The sequence below is a fragment of the Rhinoraja longicauda genome, chromosome 17 (genome assembly GCF_053455715.1).
Source record: "Rhinoraja longicauda isolate Sanriku21f chromosome 17, sRhiLon1.1, whole genome shotgun sequence".
NCBI classification, from domain to species: domain Eukaryota; kingdom Metazoa; phylum Chordata; class Chondrichthyes; order Rajiformes; family Arhynchobatidae; genus Rhinoraja; species Rhinoraja longicauda.
Window position 1 is genome coordinate 24,999,697 of NC_135969.1, and position 20,540 is coordinate 25,020,236.

The following is a 20,540-nucleotide window of genomic DNA, read 5'->3' on the forward strand; positions in this document are numbered from 1 at the left end:
TTGGGCCCAAACCTCTCCTGCATTGGTGCAGCACCCTCCCCTCCCTCCCCTCCCCCTCTCCCCTATCCCCCACTCAACCCCCCTTATCCTCCTTCTTCCCCCTCCCTCACCTCCCTCCCTCCCTAGGAGATAGATTAAAACTTTAAAATGTGAATAACTTTAAAAATATAACACCGATTTCAATGAAACCTCTTCCATTAGCACCAAAGGGACGACGGAAGTTAGATCATTGGAGTTATTGAAAGGGTGGTCGATAAATATTAGAAAGATCAGGAAATGGAAGATCAAAGGGAATTGGCACATTTCCAGAGGCCTGGGGCAGATCAGCTATGATCATACTGAATGACAGATCAGCTATGATCATCCTGAATGAAAGTGAGGAGATGAGTAACCTCAACCTGTTATTTTGCGGTGTATTTTTCTTGTGATCAGGTGTCAGAGGTTATGGGCAGAAGGCAGGAGAATGGGGTTAGGAGGGAGGGATAGATCAGCCATGATTAAATGGCGGAGGAGACTTGATGGGCCGAATGGCCTAATTCTACTTCTATTCCTTATGACTATATGATCCCTTGGCCCAGGAAGGTCTCCTGTGGTGATCCTACCAGTCAGAAGGTGGCAGGGCTGAGAAGTATCCATGAAGGAACTGAATCCTTATTGCTCAGGTGAAGTTCTGGGTGCAGATCTTTTTAAGATCAAGTTCCTTCTCCCGTTTTGCTGGTTGTGCAGCGAGGGATGTCCACCTCGAGGAGACCGCGCTGGCCCCGGGGAGAGACACTCACATGTCCTGCACCACAATGTACTGATGTGGAATCAGACCGTCCAGCCCATTGTGCCGCCCCTCCCACCAGTCCTCTGAGGCTCGGTGGTACAGCAGCAGGGAGGCTCCTTTCTTGAACGACAGCTCCCGTGGTGTTCGGCCAACGTAGTCGAACTTGGCGATAGCTTCAATCTGTTCGATCTCTGCAGAGGTTAGAGACAGTATACTTTAAACATTATACTTTTATAAGTTTAGTTTAGTTTAGAGATATAGCGCGGAAACAGGACCTTCAGCCCACTGAGTCCACGCTGACCAGTGCCCCCTGCACACTAACACTCATCCTACACACACTGGGGGCAATTTACAACTTTGCCAACCCAATTAACCTGTACTTCTCTGAAATGTGGGAGGCAACTAGAGCACCTAGAGAAAACCCACACAGGTCACAGGGAGACGGTACAACTTCTTTTCAGACAGCAGCCGTAGTCAGGTTGGAACATGGGTCTCTGGCGCTGTAAGGCAGCAACTCTACCACTGTGCCACCGTGCCTGCACATAAATACACTAAATTCACATGGCACTGAATTAGCTTCATAATAAATCTGTGCTTTAGAATCCTTTACAGAACAAAGAGTAGAATGTTCTCTGCATCACATGTAGATGACTCAAAGGCACAACACTGTGGAGACTGGAATACCAAACAACAGCTGGAGAGTCTGGGAGGGAGGAGCAGATCCAGCTGCCCAGGTGAAATGTACAACAAATGTTTCAGCTTCACTATTCGTTAGCTCTGATGAAAGGACAGCACTCTGAAAGACTAAGACTCCTCAGCAGGAACATCACACTGCAGGGGTAGCGCAGTGCTGAAGGTGCAGTGTGTCAGACAGGTCACTAGAGGGAGGCACACGCCAGCCACCTTGAAAGAAAGGACGGCTTGTGGAGATAGTCACCCAGCACAGGAACAGGCCCTTTGGCCCACTGAGTGTGTAACACTGGGAGAGTGTGTGTGTGTGGGACAGTGTGTAACACTGGGAGAGTGTATGTGGGATAGTGTAACACTGGGAGAGTGTGTGTGGGACAGTGTAACACTGGGAGAGTGTGTAAGACAGTGCAATACTGGGAGAGTGAGTGGGACACATTGGGAGGCTGTGTGGGATGGTGTGTAACACTGGGAAGGTTTATGGGATGGTGTGGAACTTTGAGAGGTTTTATACGATGGTGTGTAACTTTGGTAGGCTGAAACACTGGTTTGAGTGCCAGAATTTGAGGCAATATTGAGATTGTCATATTTTTGACAACACATTTTTGTCACATTTTTGACTGTAACATCTACTTTCCCAGCCAGGGTGTGGATATGAAGTCTACAACCCAGGACATGTTGGATGGGCTGCGGCAAATGTCTCTGCAATCAGCCAGGCTGCCGTGTAGTGCTGCCTGTTGTGTGTCTGTTCAGAGTTGACTCTGGGGAGGGAGGTACAGCTGCATCCCGCCCTCTCCTGTCCGTGCCCATGCCGCTGTTCACGGAGCGGTGGTCCCTGACTTACCGTCATCGCTGGTGTGGGGCTCGGTGCTGTTGTCGTGGTCCACTTCATCAATGGCCCCTGGCTCACTGTGGGGACTGTCACTGCAACAGAGGGAGAGGAGGTCAGCCGGGCACCCTCTGCATGCACTGAGTCTCACTGAGGATCAGGCATGCAGCCTGCTTCAGCATTCCCACCCGGAGTTGCCAACAGAGACACCGCTGTTCCAGGGACCAGAGGGAAACCACATCAGGGGGAGGGAGGTGTTACCATCAAATGGAGTGTGGTCCTTTTGCCGGGAGTGGGAGTGTGACTGATGGGTCGAAGGCCAGGATGATGGTGTCACCAGTTTAGACTTTTGACTTTAGAGACTTTAGACTTAAACAGGCCCTTCAACCTACAGAGTCCACACCGAGCAGCGATCACCCTGTACACTAGAACTATCTGACACACGAGGGGCAATTTTACAATTTTTACCAAAGCCAATTAACCTACAAACCTGTATGTCTTTGGAGTGTGGGAGGAAACCAGAGCACCCGGGGTAAACCCATGCAGCCATGCAGTGGGGGATTATGTCTCCAATTGTGTGACAGGGTGAGGTTTGTGTATTGAGTTCTGTGCTCGCTGAGCTCCAGCTTTCACCGTTCTCACTCGGTGCTGCGTTCACAACTGAGGACTGTCCTCACAGTGAGGACTGCACTGGAGAGGAGATGATCCAACAGGCCGGCCCCCATGCAGCATGTCCCAGCCGCATCGTGGCATTCGCACGACGTGATACTGAGCTGCAGAACAGAGGGTGGAATGGCCCCATGGGGCTGAAGGTGGAGACTGTTTCTGCCCAGGGCCATGTAGGGGTGTGACAGTAACCGAGAGGCAGATAGTGGAGATCAGGAATAACACACAGCAGGTCCAATGAACGGTTATTGACCTGAAACTCAACTCTGTTTCTCTCTCCACAGATGCTGCCAACTCGCTGAGTGTTCCCAGCACTCTCTGCATTTAGTTTGAATACAACAACCATACTCGGTTTCACTGGGCCAGGGGCGGACCAGTGCAGCCAGTGATGTCGGGCCGATTTGCCTGGAAGCCCCGTGTTGCCTGCGCAGGTTAATGGAGGGAGGACGGGATGGAGGTGATGTCACAGGGTGAGCTTCCTCACTGTGGGTGGGTGAATGCGGCTGCTGGCAGCTATTTCCTACCAGTATTCCTCGCCTCCAGTCATGCACTTCTCGTACAACGGCCCGTCCAACTCCTTGTGGCTGGGGAAGATGCCCTCGTGGTTCATTATGATGCTTTTGATCACCTCGTTGACGTGGGCCTGGCAGGATACAGGGTCCTGGCTGTCAGGGATGGGCATCAAGGTTGGCCCAAAGCAGATGGCCAGGTTGTAGGCGTCCATCATGTTTTCGTCGCTGTACTGGGAAAGACTACAGAACAAAGAAACACATCATCACAGCCCAATGCTGGCCCTGTCTGACCCCCACCCCAGGCACACTCCTGGCCTCTGAACACCACAGAAGCCATCTGTCCTGCATGAAATGCCCAACACTGTGCTCCCCACACTGGGCTATGGGGAAGTTTAGCCAGTCTCAGGTCCCTTTACTGTCTGTACTTCAGTAGTATCCCGTTCACAGTGTGTGCAGGGAATGGGCAAGATCACAGGACCAGGCTCGGCAGTAAATCATCCACACGATGAACATCAGTAGGAGGAGCGGATGCTTGGAAGTAACTGGCACAGGAGAGTCATCTAGATGTCCATACTTTATACGGGCCTTCTACGGGCTTTATACGGTCCATACTAACCACCAAGCTCCCATTTACAATAATCCCACTTTATTCTCCCCACATTCCCTTCAACTTCCCCCCCAGATTCTACCCATCACCAACACACTCGGGGCAATTTACAGCAGCCAATTAACCCACCAACCCTGACGTATGTGAGACGTGGGAGGAATCCGGATCACCCGGGGGAAACTCGCTTTGTCACAGGGAAAACGTCCAAACTCCAGCAGCAGAGGTTGGAATCGAGCCTGAGCCTCGAGCTGTGAGGCAGCAGCACAACCTACTGTGCCACTGCGTCACCCCACTTTTGAACTACTTCTCCTAGGGATGATAATGGAATGAAAGAAATATATGATGAACGATATTCAAAATGCATGCATCGATCGTAAGGAGCAGAGGGAGGGGTCGTGGAAGTAAGGGGAAGGCACTCACTGGTTGAGGAAGGCAAAGAGGTATCTCATCACGATGATGACGGTCCGTGAGAGTGTCACGATGATCTGCTGGATGTGGTGGACCCGCTCAGCCACGCTCTCAATCTCTGTGGGGTGAACAAGAGGGGAAAGCCTGAGGGTTTTATCTCATAACCAGTCCCCACTCCCAATGACCCAGGAAGAAGCTGCCTACATTTTCACTGCTTAACCCTGCACGTCCATGTATGCTATTGGGTAGTAGATTAAAATGCAAGCTATTAGTCGATTACCATTTCTGTTTATGTCAACAGGTTGAAAAAATGGAGACGTACAAATCTTTTACACACTCCCTATTCCACAATATCTAGGTCCCTTTATTGCCCTTGGTCTTGCCTTTCGATTAAACACCATTGAACCCAGGTTTTCTCTGAGTTCGGCCTTCCTTATCCAAATACTCAGTGGGAAGTGGATAGTGGATAGAATCCATTCCACTCTACGTCACAAGTCCACTGTACTGAATGTAACTGAAGAATGAAAGAAACCCTGTTCAATTTACTTGAATGGCTTGCTCTAGCATCTCTATATTTCTTGATGAGTGGGACCTAGTTTCAAGAACTCAGAGCTCTGTATGTTTGGGTCGAAGGTTGGCATGATTGCCGGACAAGGAGAGATTGAGTCCCCAAATCCGTATTCTCGCAGGTTTAGCAGAATGAGAGGAGATGTCCCCCAACGTTATCAAATTCTCGCAGGGCTCAACAGGCTGAGTGCAAGGAAGGTGGTTCACTTGGCAGAGGAGTCAATAGACAATAGGTGCAGGAGGAGGCCATTCGGCCCTTCGAGCCAGCACCGCCATTCAATGTGATCGTGGCTGATCATTCTCAATCAGTAGTCTAGGACCAGGGGCACAGTCTTAAGATACATGGCAAAACATTTAGAATTGGGATGAAGAGAAATTTATTTCGCAAATCTTGGTGAATCTTTGGCATACTCTGCCTTGGAGGGTGTGGGAGGTTGTGTCTGTGTTTAAAGATCAATATATTTCACAGAAGGCAGGGAAGTTGTAAACCGGGGTTCAAGGATGTCCAATAACAACCTGAGGGCAATGCAATCAGAGGCAGTATGGGTCACGGGCCGCTCAACCCAATGCAACATGAGGAGCACCGAGTCTTACGAACTTCCTAACTCTTCCCCACTGCTGAATGAAAGGATTCCGATGCAACATTATGTCTGATGGATATGGCAGATGTCACACGGCAAGACATATCCTAGCTGTCCTGAGATATTTATTTCCCAATACTGATTTTATCCTTTTATTTCCTTGCTACTTGTGCAATCTTGTGTGCAAATGGTATGCTAAACCAATGTTAGACACAAAGTGCTGGAGTAACTCAGCGAGTCAGGCAGCATCTCTGGAGTGTGACATTTCGGGCCAGAAACCTTCTTCAGACTCCAAACCCATGTGTTCATCCAATGTGTTGGAAATGTTCATGGATGCCCGAAGTCATGGAAGATGGCAAATTATTGCATTTGTATTTTCTATGATCTGTAATAATGATGATGGAAGTTGAAGGTATTTCCTTGCTGTATAAAGTTTAAGAGTACCCGGAGTTGTGAATAAGATACATAAATGCAACCTTTTCACTCTTGGAACATAGAAACCTAGAACACTACAACATAGAAACAGGCTCCTCGGTTCAAGGCAGAACACAATGCCATGACAAACTAATCTCATTTGTCTACACATGATCCATATCCCTCAATCCCTGCATATTCATGTGTCTACCTAAAAGCCTCTTAAACACTGCTATTGTATCTGTCTCCACTATCATCGCCGGCTGCTCTTTCCAGGCACTTATCATCTCTGTGTAAAAAACTTGCCCTTGTGGCTGAAGGCTACGCGTTCAAATTATGGCGCGTCGAAAAAGCTCAAAATAAAGGCGAGGAGCCAGATATTTCGGGAGCGATGTGTTTATTACGTTCTCTAGACCAGTCGAGTCTGCCAGAGAGCGATCGCGCCTAAAACCCCGTCCTTTATACCCCTAGCAAAGGGCCGCCCCCCTGGACCAGTCCATTCCCGTGCCGAGGGGTCGGTAGTGGTATGGCCCACCCTTGGGAGCCGCCACACCCTGCATATTTCCTTTAAACTTTTCCCATCTCACCCGACAGCTACTCTTACATTCTTTGACATTTCTATCCTAAGGAAAAGATTCTGACTGTCTACCATTTCTATGCCTCTCATAATTTTATATACTTCTATCAGGGCTGCCCTCAACTTCCAGTGTTGCAGAAAAAACAATCAAACAATCCAAGTCTGTCCTACCTCTCCTAATGGAGAGAAGGAATAGGGGACATTTCGGGTCGAGACCCTTCTTCAGATTTGACCCAAAACATCACCCGTTCCTACTCTCCATAGATGCTGCCTGTCCCGCTGAGTTACTTAAGCATTTTGTATCTATATTCAGTTTAAACCAGCATCTGCAGTTTCCTCCCTACACACTACCTCTCCCAATAGCTGATATCCTCTAATCCAGGCAGCATTCTTAAAAATGCATTTGGAATTGATCATTATCCTGACACTGGATGTCACGAACACGAACTGTCTGAAGAAGGGTCTCGACCCGAAACATCACCCATTCCTTCTCTCCAGAGATGCTGCCTGTCTTGCTGAGTTACTCCAGCATTTTGTGTCTACCTTCGATTTAAACCATCATCTGCAGTTCTTTTATACTCTAGGTTTTACCCTATCGGGCCACTACTTGAGTGCCTTCCCTTCACTGGGGGTTGTCTCTGATGGACTTGCTGCAAAGTGCGGCCAACCCATCTGCACCCCATCAGCTGCATGCCAACCAAGAGGTTGTGTTTGTGAGTGAAGAGAGTCTGAAGAAGGGGCTCGATCCAAAACGTCACCCATTACTTCTCTCCAGAGATGCTGCCTGTCCCGCTGAGTTACTCCAGCATTTTGTGTCTACCTCCTGGTAACATCTAGGCTTGGTTTCACCTACCATGTGGAGAGGCAAGGACGAACACTGGTCAAGCTACACCCTGGGTACTGTGTTCAGTTCTGGTGCCATGCTGTAGAATTGTCATCATGCTGGAGAGATTGCAGAGGAGATTGCATTGTTGTCTAGGTTGGAGGGCTTCAGCTGAGGGAAGAGATTGTATAGGCCGGGCTTGTTTCCTATAGAATGAACAAGGCTGAGGGGTGACCTGATGTAAGTGCAGATACAATCACTAGCGTTGAGGTATTTAGGCAGACATTTAAATAGGCAAGGCATAGAATATATGGACCTAAAGTAGGCAAATAGGATTAGTGTAGATGGGCAAAAGAATTGGCATGGATGTGGTGGGCTGAAGGGCCCATTTCTATGCCTGATTCTATGATAACAATGCAGATTTACAGACGATGTATACATGTTCAACAATGATACAGGAATAGGCAGATATGTAGATGTGTTAAATGCAGATTCCAGTGGAGCACAAGCACCAGCAAAAAACAGCAAATGGCCTGCTTGTGCTGGGGAACATTTTGTGTAACTCTGTGTCTTGCGATGAGAGGCTGTGCCTTGTGCCCACACAAGCCGTCTGACAACTCTGCAATCTGTTCAGTGTCTGCTCCTTGAAGCGCACAATGGGCTGATTGTGCCTGGGCTGCACCCGGACAATCAGAATAAAGTTTGCAGCTTAAAACTGGAGGACACACATGGCCCCTGCATACTGATTGCCCAACCTTCCATCTGTTTGATGACCTCCCCATTCTCTGAAACCTTCCTCTTGTCGGGTTCACATTAGTCTCCAAATTACTCTGCCCGCTTTCATTGTTCACATTGCTCAGCGTCCCCCTTTGTGCACTGACGAGTGGTATCCTCCCCTGGGAGTTAGGGATGGGCTGCTTCCTGAGATGGCAGCTGCCCCTCTCCCCCGTGGAGAAGGCAGAGTTAGCGAATGAGATGCAGTGAGGGAAGTGGGGAAAGGGTGGTAATTAAGCACAGACTGCAGAAGCTACCAGAATACTTGGGAGATATGCAGAGGTGAATGTGGATGAAATTTAGTTAATGGTTCTGATGAGATATTTACCAGGCAATTCCTACAGCCTGCTGTCAATGACCACCCACCTGGTGAGAGCGGGGTGTTACAGTGGCGTTGGCATGGTCCCAGGATATGTGGGCAAGGGAGGGGAGGCAGGCACTGCAGACACACCTGTCTCAGGTGTTTCACTGAGAACGTGGGTGTGGTATGTGGGCTGACAAAGATGGAAGTGTGATTGATCTCCCTCAGCTGATGAGCCATGTGTACAGCTCTGTTTGCAGAACTGTTGGTGTCAGCTCTGCACGTACATAAACACCTGGTCCCCTGCTACACTTCCTACCTCAACACCGTTTATGATTTGGAGCCCAGCTTGGAATCAAAGTGGGAGAGACAGAGATAAAAACAGGAGTCCTGGTTTCAGTCTCTTGAGGAAATCAACTGAAAACAGTGAAGCATCAAACTGAGAAGTAAATAATCCAGGGGCCGAACCTTCCCCTGTCAGGTTGGCAATGTCCCAGGAGATGTGGGCAGGGAGGGGAGGCAGATATTGCCCACACACTCTGCCTGTGTGGCTTCACTGAGCACGTGGATGTGAGAGAGCCATTACTGAACACTGCCTCAAACACTGGGTCCCACATTCATCCCATCAACAAGCTTTTGACAAGATAGATGGAGACACAAGAAACTGCAGATAAAAAAGACACAATGTGCTGGAGTAACTCAGTGGGTCAGGCAGCATCTCTGGAGAACACAGATAGGTGACGTTTTGGTTTGGGACTCTTCTTCAGACTGACCATCTGTCTAAAGAAGGGTCCTGACATAGCTACAAAATAAGGAACCGATTATTTAACAGAAAGGTGTTTATAAACCTGTTCTCTCAGAGGTGATGACCTACAATTCTCTGCCTCTGAGAGTGGTGGAGTCCAGATCATTAGATATATTTAAGGTGGAGATAAGATCGGGAAAGTGAAAACTACAGGGAACTCGCACAGAAGAGGAGCGTGACCAGCAGAGATCAGCCAGGATCACACTGTATAACAGATAGACACAAAATGCTGGAATAACTCAGTGGGACAGGCAGCATCTCTGGAGAGAAGGAATGGGTGTCGTTTCGGGTCGAGACCGTTTTTCAGACTGATAATGGGAGTGGGCGGTACAAAGATAAGGAAGTGTATAGATAAAGAAGTGTAAGCAAGATCAAGGAACATGTAGAATAGATCATTGTTAGGGGAGAAGGTAACAACAAAGAAAAGATAAATGTAGTTGATAGTAAGACTGGTTGGAGAACTGCGAAGGGGGAGGGGATGGAGAGAGAGACTGAAAGCAAGGGTTACTTAAAGTTAAAGAAGTCAATGTTCATACCGCTGGGGTGTTAGCAGCCCAAGCAAAATATGAGGTGCTGTTCCTCCAATTTGAGCTGGGCCTCACTCTGACAATGGAGGAGGTCCAGGACAGAAAGGTCAGATTGGGATCTTTATTATTGGAGGGGGAGTTGAAGTGCTGAGCAACCGGGAGATCAGGTAGGTTAAGGCAGACTGAGCATAGGTGTTCAGCGAAACGATCGCCGAGCCTGCGCTTGGGAAAGGGCATATCCTGGCGGGGAGATTTGCTAAAGTAATTGCGGAGACTTTAAACTAGTACGGTTGGGGGGAGGGACTCAAACACAGATAGCTAATGGGCAGTGTGTGAGGCAGGAAGCAGAAAAGGGAAACACTCAGACCCAATATGTAGGAGAGAAAGAAGTGAAAAGAAATAAACTGAGAATAAAAAATGATGGGTCCCTTAAATGTGTATATTTTAATGCTAGGAGCATTGTAAGAAAGGTGGATGAGCTTAGAGCCTGGATTGACATCTGGAAGTATGATGTTGTGGCGATCAGTGAAACATGGTTGCAGGAGGGTTGCGATTGGCAATTAAATATTCCAGGATTTCATTGTTTCAGATGTGATAGAATCGGAGGGGCAAGAGGTGGGGGTGTTGCATTGCTTGTCAGGGAGGATATCACAGCAGTGCTTTGGCAGGACAGACTAGAAGGCTCGATTAGGGAGGCTGTTTGGGTGGAACTCAGAAATGAGAAAGGTTTAGCAACACTTATAGGGGTGTATTATAGACCGCCAAATAGGGAACGAGAATTGGAAGAGCAAATATGTAAGGAGATAGCAGATATTAGTAGTAAGCACAGAGTAGTGATTGTGGGTGATTTCAATTTTCCGTATATAGACTGGGAATCACATTCTGTGAAAGGGCTGGATGGTTTGGAGTTTGTAAAATGTGTGCAGGATAGTTTTTTGCAGCAATACGTAGAGGTACCTACCAGAGAAGGGGCAGTGTTGGACCTCCTGTTAGGAAATGAGACGGGTCAGGTGACGGAGGTATGTGTTGAGGAGCACTTTGGGTCTAGTGATCACAATGCCATTAGTTTCAATATAATTATGGAGAAGGTCAAATCTGGACCAAGGGTTGAGATTTTGGATTGGAGAAAGGCTAATTTTGAGGAGATGAGAAAGGATTTAAAAGGAGTGAAATGGAACTTTTTGTTTTATGAAAAGGATATAATAGAGAAATGGAGGATATTTAAAGGTGAAATTTTGAGAGTACAGAGTCTTTATGTCCCTGTTTGGTGGAAAGAAAAGAATAATAATTTGAAAGAGCCGTGGTTTTCCAGGGAAATTGGACACTTGGTTCGGAAAAAGAGGGAGATATACAATAAATATAAGCGGCAGGGAGTAAATGAGATTCTTGAGGAATATAAAGAATGTAAAAGGAATCATTAGAAAAGCGAAAAAAAGATATGAGGCTGCTTTGGCAAGTAATGTAAAAGTAAACCCCAAGGGGTTCTACAGATATGTCAATAGCAAAAGGATAGCGAGGGATAAAATTGGTCCATTAGAGAGTCAGAGTGGACAGCTATGTGCTGAGCCGGAAGAAATGGGGGAGATATTAAACAATTTCTTTTCTTCGGTATTCACCGAGGAGAAGGATATTGAATTATGTGAGGTAAGCGAAACAAGTAGAGTAGTGATGGAAATTATGAGGATTAAAGAAGAGGAGGTATGGACACTTTTGAAAAATATAAAAGTGGATAAGTCTCCAGGTCCTGATAGGATATTCCCTAGGACATTGAGGGAAGTTAGTGCAGAAATAGCAGGGGCTATGACGGAAATATTTCAAACGTCATTAGAAACGGGGATGGTACCGGAAGATTGGCGCATTGCGCATGTTGTGCCTTTGTTTAAAAAAGGTTCTAAAAGTAAACCTAGCAATTATAGACCTGTTAGTTTGTGGTGGGAAAATTAATGGAAAAGATACTTAGGGACAATATATATAATTATTTGGATAAACAAGGCCTGATTAGAAACAGTCAACATGGATTTGTGCCTGGAAGGTCATGTTTGACTAATCTTCCTGAATTTTTTGAAGAGGTTACCAGGGAAATTGATAAGGGCAAGGCTGTGGATGTTGTCTATATGGACTTCAGTAAGGCATTTGACAAGGTTCCACATGGAAGGTTGATTAAGAAGGTTAAATCGTTGGGTATTAATAGTGAGGTTGCAAGATGGATTCAACAATGGCTGAATGGGAGATACCAGAGGGTAATGGTTGACAATTGTATGTCAGGTTGGAGGCCAGTGTCTAGTGGAGTACCCCAAGGATCTGTGTTGGGTCCACTGTTGTTTGTCATTTACATTAATGATCTGGATGATGGTGTGGCAAATTGGATTAGTAAATATGCAGATGATACTAAGATAGGTGGTGTAGTTAATAATGAAGTAGAGTTTCAAAGTCTACAGAGAGACTTGGGCCTTTTGGAAGGGTGGGCTGAAAGATGGCAGATGGAGTTTAATGCTGATAAGTGTGAGGTGCTGCATTTTGGTAGGACAAATCAAAATAGGACGTACAGGGTAAATGGTAGGGAATTGAGGAATGCAGTGGAACAGAGGGATCTGGGAATAACTGTGCATTGTTCCCTGAAGGTGGAATCTCATGTGGATAGGGTGGTGAAGAAGGCGTTTGGTATGCTTGCCTTTATAAATCAGAGCATCGAGTATAGAAGTTGGGATGTAATGTTAAAATTGTACAGGGCATTGATGAGGCCGAATCTGGAGTATGATGTGCAGTTCTGGTCGCCAAATTATTGGAAGGATGTCGACAAAATGGAGAGGGTACAGAGGAGATTTACTAGAATGTTGCCTGGGTTTCAGCACTTAAGCTACAGAGAGAGGTTGAGCAGGTTGGGTCTTTATTCTTTGGAGCGTAGAAGGTTGAGGGGGGACTTGATAGAGGTTTTTAAAATGTTGAGAGGGACGGTCAGAGTTGACGTGGGTAGGCTTTTCCCTTTGAGAGTGGGGAAGATTCCAACAAGGGGACATAGCTTCAGAATTGAGGGACAAAAGTTTAGGGGTAACATGAGGGGTAACTTCTTTACTCAGAGGGTGGTGGCTGTATGGAATGGGCTTCCGGTGGAAGTGGTGGAGGCAGGCTCGATTTTATTATTTAAGAGTAAATTGGATAGGTATATGGATAAGAGGGGATTAGAAGGTTATGGTCTGAGTGCAGGTAGATGAGACTAGGTCAGGGAGAGTGGTCGGCGTGGACTGGTAGGGCCGAACGGGCCTGTTTCCGTGCTGTAGTTGTTATATGGTTATATGGTTAAAGGGTGCGATTTAAACCAGCATCTGGAGTTCCTTCCTACGCACTGTACAACAGGGCAGGTTTGAGGGCATAGTAGCCTACTCCTGCTCCGATTTCCTTCTGTTCTCATAGCTTTGCCCACCAGATGGAGACTCAAGTCTAAGGAGACCCTTCAGCTTGTGGAAACCCTGAAACATTTGCCAACATCAGTGAACACAAAATTTGAATGAAAACAATGGCCAATACTTACTAATGGAGCAAATCAAATCCAGGAATCTCTCCTTGGGGAAGAGTGGATTTTCCAGGCCTCGGAAATACAGCTTCAGGACCCCGGCCACCGAGTTGATATCATGTTCGTTGTGATTTTCCACAAGAGGATCTTCTCCTGGTGTGAAAGGGAAAGGCTTTGTAAGTTGTACGGTTCAGTAGGGCAGTTAGGTCTGGCTCATGTAACGTGGATGGACAATTACTGCTCTAGGCCCCAGCAAGAAAGTCCAGGCCTCTGCCAACCTCAACTAAGCACAGGTCCAAAGTCCGCTGCTCAGCTGGCAGCATTCCTGCCTATGGGTTTTGACCTGCGAGAGGAGGGCTAATGCCTCGTGCTGCCCATTCTGGGTCTGCAGGGGGTGAGACAGGAAAATGATACCCTCCACATTATGACCAAAGTCTACAACACAGGACATCAGCGCAAAGAGGCAAGCTGGATCAGAAAATATAATCTGGATAAAGCAATTTCAGGATTTGTTAAAAGGGGTCCAGTAATTGAGTCATTTGGAGCTTGAATACATCATTATTTGTTCCATTATAGCAAGCTAAAAGTAAAGTACCTAATAGGTGGTTGATGGTTGGCATGGACTCAGGACGCCAGAAGCCTCTTTCCATTCTGTATCTCTCTCTGACTATGAATCTATAACCTGGTGGGCCCAGCCTGGAGATGGGTAAACCTCAGACCACACCTGGCCAAGTTCCGATTTCACTTCCCATTCAATCTCCCAAGGGATTTATTCTAGGTGAGTGGCTAATTGAACAATTTGTCAAAAGCGAATTTACCAACAAAAACCAAACACTCATTAAAACTCCATTAAGATGTGTGATCTCCCTCGATGTTGGATAATGAGCCATATGTGAAGTTTTACTTTTAAAACTGTTAGTATCATGGAAATAAAAGTTCTAAACGTACATTCAACGCAACACAACGGCCCCTGCTACACTTCCCACCTCAATCTTAATTCCAATTTGGTGCACAGATTATAATCAAAGTGAAATAAACATTGATTTTACCCTAACTTATCTGTTAATCACAGGGAATTCTACTGAAATGTGTGGGATGTCAAAGCAAGCTCGAAATAAATCAGAAAATTCCCTTTAATCTCCCACATTCCTATCAACTCCCCTCAGATCCACAAACTTACACACAGAGCCATTTTCACTGGCCAGTTAACCTCCCAGTACACATGTTTTTGGGATGTGAGAGGAAACCAGAGTACCATGGGGAATACCCACACGGTTACTGGGAGAACGAGAAGTCATGACTTGCGCTTGACTTGGATTTAAGTGAGGGGGAGTTGCGCAGATCGTCGGCCTCGCTCTCTCGTCCTGGCCTATTGGGTTCCAGCAGCAAGACATAGTGGGGAAGGCTGGGGACAGGTCAGGATGCAGTGGATGGTCAGAAGTGTCCTACGTTTCTCACTCTGCCCTGTTTGCGCTCCACGACGCTTTGCTGGGATCGTCTTTCTGCCCGTTGAACCTTCTGGTGGTTTCCTCCGCGCAATCCGCCGAACCCAGGCTTCACATGCTAGGTAGACAAGCCCTAAAGCCGCTGGAACCAATGACTTGCCGACTGTACATGTGGCATGCACACAAGACAGTGGAGACATCGTGGGGGCGGGGTCGTCCAACTCCCGTACAAGACCCATTTAGGACTTGAGCGTAAATTCTGCACAGTAAACGCCCAAGGTCAGGATCGAACCTGGGTGACAAGCTTCTACCACTGTAGCTTCTACCACTGTGGAAGACAGAGTAAAAGACTGGCACAAAGGATGCACAAAAGAAAATAATGAACGTTTACAGATACAGAGAAACAAACCCTAGAGGAAAAGAAAAGCTGAAAGACAAGGGCCTGGTCATCCTGCAGATGTCAAGGGGGGAAGACACAAAATGCTGGAGTAACTCAGCAGGACAGGCAGCATCTCTGGAGAGAAGGAATAGGTGACGTTTTGGGTCAAGACCCTTCTTCAAGGGGGGAACCCAATGCTAAGCATGAGCACTGAGCGATCCCAGATCTACAGGGGCCACCTGAGATGCTTCTTGCCTCGACAATCCTGACCCATATAGATGAGCTTCTCCTGGAAACCTGCCAGGATAATGCTGAGCTCCAGCTGAGCTATACCAGACCCGAGGTAAGTTGAAGCCAGACTTGGGCTGTCATTAAATCAGCAATAAGCCCAGCTGCAGTGGAGCCATTATGTGGCTTTGGTAATCTGAAGCTGTAATTGAGCCTGGCCTACTGTAACACAAGGCGACAAGTGAGTAGTTACTGGGCCCCAAGGTGAATGTCATCGAGGCACACTGGACCATTATTAGCCCAGTGCAATTCAATGCCACAGGCAACATTGCCAACATTCATTCCTGATGGTTTGATCATGTCACAAATTGATCAGGTTACAACTGATTATATAATCAATGCCATGGCTGTTATCACATATCTGTCCAATAAATGTTGTCCTCTACCCTTGCACCTACAGAGACTGACTGAGCAAACGCTGCTTTCGAGAAGGGGAAAGAAAACAATAAGTGCAGATCTGTGTCCTAAAGTGCCACGGGTATGAACATAATCAAATATCTATATTATTTCATCTATGGTACTTTTAGGTAGTGCACCAAATCTAGGACCATCTGATCATTTACAATGAAGATTAGCAAAGGTATCATTGTATGAGTGAATCTTAAAACATTTAAAAAATGCATCAAGAATAAAACCTCAGGAAATAGGATTTAAAAGGTCTACGCCTCCTCAAACCTACTCTGTCATTCAAAACGATCATAGTTGATTGGATCTTAACCTCAGCGGCACTTGTCTCTCTGCTCTTCATGACCGTTGACTGGTCTATAAACTAAAAATCTCTCTACCTCACTCCAGCTCCCAGACCATGTCCGCAGGAGGTAGTCAACTGATGCAAGGGATGAACTGACTTGATCTTGTCCTCCCAACTTATTTGTTGTCCCAACCTACCTGTTCATGGCAACATTGTTGGGTGTATCACTGCACTTTCCCTTGTGGAGTCAAAGACCTACCTTCACACAGAGGGCACCTTCCTTAGCATTGTGCGGCACCACGACGGAGCTAACAGGGAGTGGCTCATACAGATCTAGTGGCTGGTATATCAGTCTGTATTGGTTGAAATGGAGGGATTCTCAATGAGGATTCACAGAGCATGCCATGGGTTCCACGAGATATTCCTAAAAATGAGACGCCAATCATCCAAAGCTGTGACACTAGATTACCTGTGTGCAAACATCAAATGCAGAATGCACTAAATGCTACAAAGTGATCCTGCAAACAATGTACCAGATGTTAGCACATCTGTCCTGCCACAGACACAAGCTGACAGAGAGGAGGAGGTCCAAGATCGTTCCCACTATCATATCGATCTAAGGAAGGCAGCTAAAATCATACCATACCAGACCCATACCACCCTGGCCAGGCTCTCATCACATTACTACCATCAGGAAGAATTTACAGGAGCCTGAGAACTGTGATCTCCAGGTTCAAGAACAACTTCTTCCCTGTAACAATCAGACTCTTGAACACTGCACAATCTAACCACAACCCGACTAAGATCTACTATGATCTTTGTTTTGGCTGCTTATTCACAAAATGCTGGAGTAACTCAGCAGGTGTTTTGGCTGCACTATGTACTATGCTTTTGTGCTACTATAGTCTTGTTAGCTTCTATTACTTATCATTAATTCATTGTATTATTGATTATATTTTATATTTATTTGTTATGTTATTGCATTAAAAGGCCTATAAAGCTTCAGCATAAGAATTTTACTGTTCCATTGCCAGTACGTATGAGAATTAAACATTGACTTTTGACTAAATGTCAGGAGTAAATACACATTCTCACTGTGTATTTACTTGAACGTCACATTATAGAATCAATGGTATATTGAGATGTCCAGAAAGCTTTAACAGAGTAAAGTCTCAGTAGGGACTAGGCATCTGAAACTAACCTCTCTCGAAAGCATTCTTGATGTCATTGACTTCACTCTGGGAACCTGGAACTCGGAAAATGCCCTGTTGTTGTAAACCTGAAAACAAAACAGAGATTTTAACTCAGAAATCCAGAGGGTCTGCTACAATTAACCTGGTGGAACCTAAATTAAATTAATTTCGTAACTATATACAGTAACTTTTCTGGGATGGTGCAGGGTCGTTTTACAATAACTCCAACATCTTGGTAACCAGAGAAGAATCACCAAACAATCAATTTGTCTTAATTGGAAGTGGATGGTTCTTACATCTAGATTTCCCTATGAAATAGGTCATTTGACCCATCAACTCTATGCCAGCTCACAGCAATCCTATTCTCCACTAGTTTTCCCTGTAACATATTCTCCCAAATTTCCATCTATTCTACCACCCTCTGCACTTGGGACAATTTACAGTGGCCAATTAACATAACGGCTCAGTATAAAAGGACATACCTTTAGAAAGGAGGTGGGATTTCTTTAGTGAGAGGGTGGTGAATCTGTGGAATTCATTGTGACAGACAGCTGTGGAGGCCATCATAGGGTGTTTTTTAAAGTGGAGATCGACAAATTCTTGATTAGTATGGGTGTTGAAGGTTATGGGAAGAAGGAACGAGAATAAGGTTGAGGGAAAGATAGATCAGCCATGATCGAATGGGAGAGTAGATTTGATGGGCTGAATTGCCAAATTCTGCTCCTATGACATGAACTTTTAGGATGTGGGAAGAAATCAGAGAACCTGGGGGACCCCACATGGTTACAGGCAGCACCCAAGGTCTCTGATTGAACCCAGATCACTGGTGCTGTGAGAGTGTCTACCAATACAAACTCTTTATTTAACAACAGCCTTTTATTTATTCCCCATTATACTTTCGTCTGATTCCATATCTCAGGGACCCATATTTCATCTCTTCTAATGTCTTTCATATTGCATCACGTAAAGGATAGCAAGAACATGATGGGAATTGTGGGGATCTAAAATGTTCATGTGAAGTTTAAATTAATTAATATTCATGAAAAATAATTGGTACAAGAGGCTAACAAACCACCAGGGCCTGATAGACAAATGGCACAAGGTTGTAAAAGAGGTGAATGTTTTGATCTTTCAGATTCTTTCTAAATTCTGGAATGATCCCCATGGATTGGAAGTGAACAACCTTAACCTTGAGGATGGAGAGAATGGGAGAAGGTGTACTGTAGATGCATGTTGGCTTGACATACGTACAGGCGACTGCATATTACAGCTGTTCGGGCTACAGAAATCCGCCCTCACAATCTCTACCCAAAGATTTGAGATACAGAATAAAATATACTGTCAGAAAATTTGTGAAAAAATAGAAACATATGAGAAAAAATGTATTTTAACAACATGCTGTTTTCTGGGAACCCACCTCTTCCATAACGCATGGATTGCCTGTATTACAAGGATCTATTACTGAGGATGTGGTGCTTGTACACCGAAAAATGAAAATATAATAGCCTGGATCAATAGAGTTTTATGAAAGAGAAATATTATTTGTCAAATCTAAAATAAATGTTCCAGAGGAGTTTGGGATACATTCGTTGGATTAATATATTGAGATGGTGGAGGATTAAGTATAGAAAGCAGGGAGCAGGAATAAATGGTCAATTTTCAGGATAGGTAAATATAGAGCATCCCTTACATAAGTGCTTGAGCCTTTGCCAATTACGATCTATATCAAGGGCAGACAAGTTTTAAATTATGAATACACTTACCATAAAGGTTGATGAATCGAATACAGCTCTCCACCACAAGTGGGATGGGTTGTCCGGAATCCTTAAAAACAAAAGGGGAGGGAGGGGGGGGGGGGAATGTCAGGATTGGGGAGAACTTGCAGCAAGATCACTGACAGAGATAGAGCAGAAGCAGAGGGCAGGGGAGCACTGGGTCTCTCTGTGAACTTGACCTGACGACCTCTCTGGCTAATCAGTGCCAGGAAATTTGGTCCAAGAGGTGCCGTCAAACAAATATCACCATTCTTAAACAAATATCACCATTGGTTCAGAAGTATCCCATTCTCCAACCACAGAGCCCACCAGAGTGCTCCATAAACACTTCCAGCTTTGGTAAAGCCGGGGCTATTGCTATTGTCTTTACCAACTCGTCTAATACTGTAATTTGTTTCAATGTTACCATGGAGAATATGCTGTTCTTTTCATTCATTTTACATGCCTGACATTTGCGGAGTGTGATTTTCCCAATGGGAGTTGTGTGCTAACAGCCAACTAGAAACTTTCACTCCATCCACTCTCAAAGCACCTCAGACTCGGGGAAAGTCAAATTAATAGTCTTGCTTGGATGTGAACCAGGATTCTAGAGATGGAAGGGCAACTATTTTTTCTACTGTCAATCCTGGATGCATTTAAAGTGAAGGCTTGGGAAAGGAACAGAAGGAAACATAGGCAGAGAGAGATGAAACTGTGTAGCCACACATTGATATGCAGCGTGAGCACCTACATGGAGCTGTTTCCCTGAGTAGACTTTTGTGCTGCAAAGTCAATGGAAACAGTGTTTCTCAGTGTAACTATTTTCTGAAGGAATAAAAGGCACAGCCATTTAAAATGGGGCATTTCACATCCTTGTGTTGAAGGGTTTCCAAATCAGTAAATGACTTGTCGTCACTGCAGTTATACAAGGAGTATACACATCAGTAAGGTGCCTTCATTATGAAACACCACAGATCAAATCATTGATTGAAGTGGTGAAGGATATTGAGGGGAGATGAGTAGGTGAAGATACTACAGCTGAGCAGGGCACTGAGAACTGTACAGCACAGAGGGACCATTCACACTGTACCGCCTGTTCATGAGCATCTGTGTGTCTGTGCGCTCACACCTCTATGCGGGAGTGTGCGTCCATATCTGCAAGTTCGCGTCCATATCTGCAAGTTCGCGCGTGTGTCTGCATGCTTGTTTGCCCATTCCATATTTGTGTATATTTGATTGCATTTGTGTGTGCGTGTATGTGTGCTTGTATGTGTGTGCTTCTATGTGGGTGCTTGCATGTGTGAGTGTGTGGCTGTATGAATGTGTGCGTGTGTGCTTGTAGGTATGCATGTGTGCTCTGTGCAGGTGCTTGTATGTATGTATGCGTGTATGCTTGTAGGTATGCATGTATTTGTGTGGTTGTATCTATGCG

At 45.7% G+C, this 20,540-nt stretch overlaps 1 protein-coding gene across 3 annotated transcripts in view; it reads right to left on the bottom strand.

Annotated features, from left to right (window-relative positions):
* The window catches only part of srgap3 (SLIT-ROBO Rho GTPase activating protein 3), a 208,672-nt gene that overhangs the window by 22,330 nt on the left and 165,802 nt on the right, over window positions 1-20,540 (bottom strand). For all 3 annotated transcript variants that reach the window (XM_078414390.1, XM_078414391.1, XM_078414389.1), the window contains exons 13-19: window positions 19,118-19,178; window positions 17,363-17,440; window positions 13,377-13,511; window positions 4,491-4,596; window positions 3,476-3,703; window positions 2,301-2,380; window positions 780-960 (exon numbers count right to left, since the gene is read on the bottom strand). In XM_078414390.1, coding sequence (XP_078270516.1) covers window positions 780-960; window positions 2,301-2,380; window positions 3,476-3,703; window positions 4,491-4,596; window positions 13,377-13,511; window positions 17,363-17,440; window positions 19,118-19,178 — 869 coding nt within the window. The remainder of the gene's footprint in view (window positions 1-779; window positions 961-2,300; window positions 2,381-3,475; window positions 3,704-4,490; window positions 4,597-13,376; window positions 13,512-17,362; window positions 17,441-19,117; window positions 19,179-20,540) is intronic.